The 7,902-nt window shown below is 46.2% G+C and overlaps 1 protein-coding gene and 1 long non-coding RNA gene across 5 annotated transcripts in view; one reads left to right on the forward strand and one right to left on the reverse strand.

Annotated features, from left to right (window-relative positions):
• The window catches only part of LOC135261225 (uncharacterized), a 96,067-nt gene that overhangs the window by 30,016 nt on the left and 58,149 nt on the right, over window positions 1-7,902 (reverse strand). The window lies entirely within an intron of this gene.
• On the forward strand, window positions 1,112-7,603 carry ak2 (adenylate kinase 2). 4 transcript variants are annotated; one of them, XR_010331856.1, is made up of 8 exons: window positions 1,148-1,324; window positions 3,287-3,412; window positions 3,830-3,940; window positions 4,103-4,197; window positions 4,380-4,452; window positions 6,081-6,276; window positions 7,206-7,343; window positions 7,422-7,603. XR_010331856.1 is itself a non-coding variant. In XM_064347298.1 (7 exons), the coding sequence occupies exons 1-7, from the start codon at window positions 1,226-1,228 to the stop codon at window positions 7,427-7,429; spliced, it is 708 nt and encodes a 235-aa protein (XP_064203368.1). In that variant the 5' UTR covers window positions 1,149-1,225; the 3' UTR covers window positions 7,430-7,603. The 4 variants fall into 4 exon arrangements, 3 of the variants coding, with proteins under 3 accessions (XP_064203367.1, XP_064203368.1, XP_064203369.1); XM_064347298.1 differs by lacking the exon at window positions 7,206-7,343 and having other exon boundaries at window positions 1,149-1,324; XM_064347297.1 differs by lacking the exons at window positions 7,206-7,343; window positions 7,422-7,603 and having other exon boundaries at window positions 1,112-1,324; window positions 6,081-7,155.

The raw sequence follows: 7,902 nt of genomic DNA on the forward strand, positions 1-7,902 counted from the left end.
ATTGCTTTCAAGGAGTGGTTTTACAATGTTAAAATACTTTTATATGGGTAGGCAAGATTACATGGAGACCAACTTTGCTGGAAAATCACTGCGACCATAATGGAAAAAGGTAGCAGGGATATCAGTTTTTATCATTGAAAGGTTCATTACTTTAAAATATTTTACATTGTTTTCCATGCATGAAGATTATTGTTTACACCTTGGGCCTCATATTTTTTCAGAATTTCTGTTATGGCTTAATATGATAAGCTGGACCAAACAAGTTCAGACCACATTGTGTGTCAATTAGGCCTGCCCTTCCAGGTTAGTAGCGTCATCAACCTAAGACACACGGCAGCATCATTCCATGTGGATGAACTAGGCGGTGTCTGAAACAGCTTGCTTCCCTAATATTGAGTATACAACTTGTGTTTATAAATGGTATTGATGAAGCAGAGAGAGAAGTGCTTCAATAGGAACACATATTAATACACGACAAACTCAAGAGGTAAATCTGAAGTGATTCATGGGTTAAGCTACTTTACCAAAATATTGTACTGAAATGATACTACGTGAGTGACTACTATGCTACGTTTTTGTAGGAGCGTAATCGGCGCATCCCCTATTCCCCGTTAGTAGGCTACTGACGCTTACACAACTCGCAGGTAATGAACACCAGTATCACATGCTAGGCTACCAGACGTTTTCCCCGGTAAGGTTCTTATGACACTTAATGTTTAATGTTAAGCGTGATTGCATATCAAACTCGGCTAAATAAACTAGGCCCGCTTGTCATATTATCCCCATTGTCCATTCCTGGGCTGTATGACTTAAAGGCACTTAACTAATTAACTACTTGAATGGCTTTTTTCCAGTTTCGCACAACGCACGTTGATCATGCTATGTAATCATAGACCGTTATAGTATATAATCCATAATGTATTGGGAATGTTGCTGTGTCCGGAAGATTATCCCCTGTACTGTGCGCTGGACCAATGAAAAGTTCAACTAAACCGGATGGGGTTCTTGAACCGTATTTCACAGACCAATAGGAATGCAGAGAGCTATAAGCTACAAGCCCAAGAGCGAATGGGAAGGCTGCATTTACTATACTCCGGTGGAGGTTGACAGTGATGGTAGAAGGGGAGGGATAGGGTACGTTGTCGGATATTAGAAGAGGTGGCGAGCTGAGACTGGGCTGCAAGGCGGTGAGAAGTTTGGTTCCCTTAAAATTCTGACCGTGAACATGGCCCCCAGCACACAGCTAAATGAGACTGTTTCCGACGTGAGGAAGGGAATCCGGGCCATTCTGCTCGGACCCCCGGGCGCAGGGAAAGGGACGCAGGTAAGATCTGCAGGAAAAATGATACATAGCTGTCTGCACTGAGGAGTTTGTGAACGCATGGCCGACCTAACTCACTGACTAGCTTGCTTGCAACTATTGCACAGTAGCACTCAGGCTCATTTAAAAGAATATTATGTTTTGTGACATTGATATAATTCCAAAGAGTTTGTCCGCGTACATCGTAGTTACCAACTCGGAAGCCTGCCAATTGTGGAGACTTGGATGAAAGATGGTACTAGTTAGTTCCCTCGCTCCTCATTAGTGTGGCCGGCCAGCGCGCTAGCTGAATAATTAAGTAGCGGCTTGCTAGCATTATTACGGTAATGCTAGAATAAGCCTACTTGTCACCTAATAACCTGGCACGTTGGCTATGTGTGAATTGTTACAATGTCACGCTTGTGTGTGACTGCGTGTACTTGTCTGACTTTTCACCCTAGTCGCTGAACTTTCTCAGCGTTGCTTATCAGAATCATGAACAAAAGCGTGAACCGACACGGAAGATTCCTAAACCTAATAAAACTGTCATGGCACAGAAAAAGGAAATACATTTGTATGTCTTCAGACAGAGGCGAGTGTCTTAGTGTCAGGTTTTGAATAAGGTTTTGTGTGTAACCAGTAAAGTAACCTTTTAACAAGTTTTATCTTCGTGTACTTTTAAAGGCAATTTTTACCAAAACAAGACGTCTGTGGAAATATGAAAACATATTTTAGTTCCACAAGTGTGACCATTTGTTTAAATGTAGAGAGCAATTAGTTTTTCTCCATGTGCACTGGTTAAGGGCCAGAGTAACAGGGTTAAAGGTTAGAACAGTTAAAATGTCGAAAACGTTGTTAAAGGACGTTCAATGTGTGTATTGTGTGAATGTTCCTGAAGTATGTGTGTTTTGTAGATCATGTTTAAACTACAAGAATGTATACTAAGATGTGTTGACTGGCTATGTTTCACAAAATGTCGGTCTCTCTGGGCCTTTTCGGTAGACAGCCAGAAGAGTGAGATGTGCCATTATTGACAAATGGAAATTACATTAATCAGTTTTCTGTTACAAAGCAAATTTTTTCTATGGCCAATTCAGTTAGTCAAATTTCTTGGTCAGCGAGCAGAGTATTTCTCCATTTTGCTGTTTTGTTTGTTCTGTGCTCGAAAGATTTGGAATTGTTTTGAGGAAAACCTGTCAATAGAGCGATATGTCTTTGGTGCATAGTCTATATGGTTAAGACTCGGCAATAATTATAGTTTTGTGTCATTGAAATTCCCTATTAGACCAAGTCAGTGTATCATGACATTTCACCAGTTCTGGTTAATGATGAGTAATATTTTGCCAAGTGGGTATTTGACTGTTTTAAAGAAAATTCTTGGCATGTTTTGTACAGTTGTTTTGAAATGGTGAAAATGTCTGATCATATGTCAAAATTACTAGACTCAAAAGAATTGTCAGCATGTTGCAGTGTTTAACATTCAAAGCAGGGTAGCTGATTTTCATGCTGGTAATGGGAATCACTAGTTTTCTCCTACCTGTTATGAATAACCTGTTCAATCAGTTTGGGTAGCTAAATGCATGATCGCTGTCTTGTGTACATGATGGATCATTCACTGTAACCTATGCACTGTGCTGCTGTGAACATTTTCATTGCTTCCCTTATTGTGAAAAATGGTTTTCTGCAACACAATATGCTTTATAAGGGGATACATTGCAGTTGTCTCTGAATACAATCAGAACAGGATTTTGACTGAATGTTACTGCTTATGACTAGTGGGAGGTAATGATCAAGGTGTGTGTGTACTCAACTCTGTGCTGGAAGACGTTGCATTAATTCTTTGTTTGTCTTGCCTTCACTTGACGCTAGTAAATCGTACTGCTTATGTCAGCTCTTACCTGCTCCCGCTCTCTCAGCATGACATTGCTCATCTGTTTACGTCGCTCCATTCTGTAACATTAGCAGTGCGTCTTGTCTCTTCGGTAGGCACCCCGTCTGGCTGAGAAGTACTGCGTGTGTCACTTGGCAACCGGCGACATGCTGAGGGCCATGGTGGCATCTGGCACAGAGCTGGGCACGCGGCTCAAAGAGACTATGGATGCCGGAAAACTGGTACTGTGTGTGTGTGTGTGTGTGTGTGTTATGTGTGAGTTATTGCTAGTTTACTCTGCCGACTCCCTCATAGATGTGGGATTTCACAGATTCCTTGTATTTTATTAATATGTTCATTATTTAAAATGTTTTATGTATATGACTGGGTGTTTTACTCAGTGGTACAGTGGCAGTGCCTCGTGTTAGAACTGACATTATCAGCCCTCTGGTCGCTAAGCTCACTTACATCACCATGTCACTGCACACGTGGGCAAAGCACTTCTAGCTGTCAGCTGGGTGTGATTATGCATCTGTTTCCCTGTATTGGTCAGCTAGTCGGAGCATCAGTTGTATCTCCATTTGCCTTCTGTGTGTCAGGCTGTCTGTGCTCCTCCTGGCCTGCTCATCCCTGATACCAGTCTGTCTGTCGCTTCATAGGTCAGTGACGAGATGGTCGTGGAACTCATTGAGAAGAACCTGGACACGCCTCCCTGCAAGAACGGCTTCCTGTTGGACGGCTTCCCCCGTACTGTGAAACAAGCAGAGATGGTGAGTTTTGGGAATACCAGCCAGGAATTCTGGGATATCTTGGATATTGTATCACAAAGTGGAGGCTTGCGTTTCCTGTGCTGAGGGTGCTGTGGGCTGTTGGTTGATTTCTGGTTCCGGTTCTTAGTAACCGCATCTCCTGTTCCTCCCTCCCCTCCTCAGCTGGACGATCTGCTGGAGAAGCGCTCGGAGAAGCTGGACTCTGTCGTCGAGTTCCGCGTGGAGGACTCCCTGCTGGTGCGCAGGATCTGCGGCAGGTGAGGGCGGAGGGTTGGAGGATGGATATCGGAGAGGATAGGGGAGTGTGGGTGCTGATGGATTTATGTGGAGGCGGGTAAGACAGTTTTGGGGTGGGGTGGGGTGGGGTAGTAGGTCTGTGCTTGGATTTGTCCTTTCAGCTGATGCTGACTTACCTACCCCCTCTCCCTCTGCTTCTCAGACTTATTCACCAGCCCAGCGGGCGCTCCTACCATGAGGAGTTTAACCCCCCAAAAGAGGCCATGAAGGATGATGTGAGTACTGTGCGTGTGTGGTGAGGGAGTGGGGAAGCCTGCAGGTGAGCGTGGTGAGGGAGTGGGGGTGAGGGAGTGGGGAAGCCTGCAGGTGAGCGTGGTGAGGGAGTGGGGAAGCCCGCAGGTGAGCGTGGTGAGGGAGTGGGGAAGCCCGCAGGTGAGCGTGGTGAGGGAGTGGGGAAGCCTGCAGGTGAGCGTGGTGAGGGAATGGGGAAGCTCGCAGGTGAGCGTGGTGAGGAAGTGGGGAAGCCCGCAGGTGAGCGTGGTGAGGGAATGGGGAAGCCTGCAGGTGAGCGTGGTGAGGGAGTGGGGAAGCCCGCAGGTGAGCGTGGTGAGGGAGTGGGGAAGCCCGCAGGTGAGCGTGGTGAGGGATGGGAAGCCCGCAGGTGAGCGTGGTGAGGGAGTGGGGAAGCCCGCAGGTGAGCGTGGTGAGGGAGTGGGGAAGCCCGCAGGTGAGCGTGGTGAGGGAGTGGGGAAGCCCGCAGGTGAGCGTGGTGAGGGAGTGGGGAAGCCCGCAGGTGAGCGTGGTGAGGGAGTGGGGAAGCCCGCAGGTGAGCGTGGTGAGGGAGTGGGGAAGCCTGCAGGTGAGCGTGGTGAGGGAGTGGGGAAGCCTGCAGGTGAGGCAGTTGTGTGTATGTGTCAGAGTGTTTTTCGCGACGTGTTTGTGTGTACCAGCGCTCATTTCTGAACCTTCTGTGCCTTTCCTGATGGCTAGTGTTTCCCCTGTCCGGATGCCTGCTGCTCTCGTAATGAGCTCATGTTTCTAACATGGCTTTCTCGGAGGCACCAAGACGGCATTGTTGTGTGGGGTGGGTGGGTCCCAGACTGATGTTAGACTGTAATGGAAAGGGGAGGGGCTGTAGCTAGTTCTGCTATTGTTTTTTTTTTTTTTTTGTCCTACCTTCACAAAAATGCAGAACTTGGTGTGTGTCCACTTCCTCTTCCTGCTTTCCACATCCCTGCTGGTGTGCGTGTGCGCGTGTGTGCGTGCATGATACATTTTGTTCCCTGGTAATTTGATTAGCCCCTGGTGAGTTGACTTTGTGAGCCTAGCGTGATTGAGTGAATGGGGAGAGGGAATTCTGGGCCAGGGATTCAGGAACAGCCGCACATGAAGTTACTGTCCCCTGAGATCGAGTTGATGACAGGAACAAGCTCCATTTATAAAACTGTCCTTGCAGGCAGTTCATGTTGAGCAACTGCAGTACACATGAAATCAGTTAATCAGTCCTGTTTATAAAGGTGCAACTTTTTTTTTGCTGTTTATTGTTCTGTTGGCTCCATTTAATGTTTGTTTGCTCAAAAGCACTTTCAGCGGAATATTTGGAAGTAGTATGTACATAGTTTGTATTACTGTTATAATTTACCGTGCGAGCTTCCGGTTGATAAGATGCAGATGAATGCTTTGGCTATTTGCTATTTACCATTTTTATGGCTGGGTGGATTTAAATAGCCCAGTATCAATCCAAATGAAAACTACTGTTCCGATATCCAGTCTCGCTTCCTCTCTTGGCCCACTCTCCATCTCCACAGAGGGTTGCGTTGTTTGGGGGCTTGTGTTGGTGGCCTCTGTATTTGGAGGTTTTAAGGCTGCTGAGGCCCTGCCCTGTTTTTGGCTCCCCCCCCAGGTGACCGGCGAGCCCCTGTCCCGCCGCAGCGACGATAACGAGACGACGCTGCGCTCTCGGCTGGAGTCGTACCACCGGCAGACCTCCCCGCTGGTGCAGTACTACGGCGCCCGCGGGCTGCACCACGCCATCGACGCCGCCCAGTCCCCCGACATCGTCTTCGCCTCCATCCTCGCCGCCTTCTCCAGCGCCACCTGTAAAGACCTGGTGTTGTTCGTCTAGCTCCGCCCCCACCCCCTCTGAGTCTGGCCCTCACTCTTCCCTCTCTCTCTGTCCCTCTGATGAGGTCTCCTCTCTCTTCTGCTTTCTGCCCTCTCTCCTTCCCAAGGTGCATCTCTTCCCCTCTCTCCCTGCCTGTTCCTGTAAGGCGTCTTGCTCTTGGATGATGTACAAGGCTCTGCCTGCTGCCGGTCGGCATACATACCAAACCAATAAAGCACAATGGGTTGTGCTCCCACGCGCCAGGTGTACGCAGCACTCATATTCGGCCAATAAAAATTCAGCAGCCTTAATATGAAGTGAATAGATTTTAAAATGAAATGGCTGACTTGCGTTATAATACAGCTGAATAAGGCTTTACATGTATGGGACCACCTCCAGCTCTCTTGTGAGTGGTGTTGTGTATCTGTGGTGCAAGAAGGCATTTGCTGATCCTCCACCATGTCCAGAAATGCACTTTAAAACCAAGGCCTCAGGCACGGGCTACAATGCACATTCCAGTGTCATGTTATCCTGCCCGGCAGCATGTAACCAATGGGTTTCTCTCACTTTATCTCTGTTTTAATTACAGATGGACAATCCTGTTACTTGTCTTGTGTTTATTTGGAAAATAACCGCATTGATTTAAAGTTGCTCTTATACATGCTCTTACATGATTTCACGACATATACAATATCCAGTCTATGAAGTTATGTACTGTGCTACAGCTTCAATGGTCTTTAAATTTTCTGGCGACTGCCAAAAAATGATTGTATGCTTGGCTGAAGCAAAGCTTAGAGTTATGGTTTCTTTGTTTAGCATCAAGTTAAAGTGTTTTGTAATTTCAAATGTTCATTGTGTATATAGCTGAATGTATTTTTATACATTGCAATAGGAATTAATACTGTTATCTTTGTCATGTTGTAGAAAGCGATGCATTAACGTTGCACGCAGATGGACAGCTTTGTTGCAGCACCGGTCATCTCCACAAGATGGCAGCATTGTCGTTCATTTCTCTGTCTTCCTTTTTAATTTTCTCCCCGGTGGATTAACCGCGGCACCGAGGTTTGTCTTAACTCAGCTGTGTGCATGCCGCTTGCATTTTTTAAAATTTCACCAATGGATTTTTTTCCTTTGTTGCAGCCGTTTGACCCCCAGCCTCTCACCCAGTCCAGTCATGGAGAGGGATCGAGGCCAAGGGGGGGAAGGGAAGGGAGGAGATCGCAACGTTGCGCTTAGATTTGATAGTGATAAGGACCATGAATGTTCATAATGCAGTTCATTCTGTGAACATAAAGACGGAAATAAACATTCATTGAAACAAATGGATCATGTGTCTGCCAATAAACTGAATTGTATTCTATCTTGAAAAGATGGCAATCTTTTTGTAATCAATGTTTTAAGTTCAGTGAGCATATATATGTAAACTACTTTTTGAGGTTGAAATAAATGGCTACATGTATTTTACAGTTTCTCAAAACTGAAAGTAGCTTTCAGTGGCCCAGAGCGGCAGATTGCGGGATTTTTATATGAAATAACATGCAAATTAAACTTGAAGGGGACAGGAACGGATGTAAATTTGTTCAACTACGTGAAAAGGGATGTTGATTTTACAGCTTGGAAC

Source organism: Anguilla rostrata, chromosome 8, assembly GCF_018555375.3.
Source record: "Anguilla rostrata isolate EN2019 chromosome 8, ASM1855537v3, whole genome shotgun sequence".
NCBI classification, from domain to species: domain Eukaryota; kingdom Metazoa; phylum Chordata; class Actinopteri; order Anguilliformes; family Anguillidae; genus Anguilla; species Anguilla rostrata.

Bases quoted from the DNA above. Each gene is read 5' to 3' on its own strand.
- ak2 (XM_064347297.1), top strand. From the start codon at position 1,226: ATGGCCCCCAGCACACAGCTAAATGAGACTGTTTCCGACGTGAGGAAG. The intron at 1,325-3,286 runs GTAAGATCTGCA...TCTCTTCGGTAG, and splicing joins GCGCAGGGAAAGGGACGCAG to GCACCCCGTCTGGCTGAGAA. The intron at 3,941-4,102 runs GTGAGTTTTGGG...TCCCCTCCTCAG, and splicing joins CTGTGAAACAAGCAGAGATG to CTGGACGATCTGCTGGAGAA.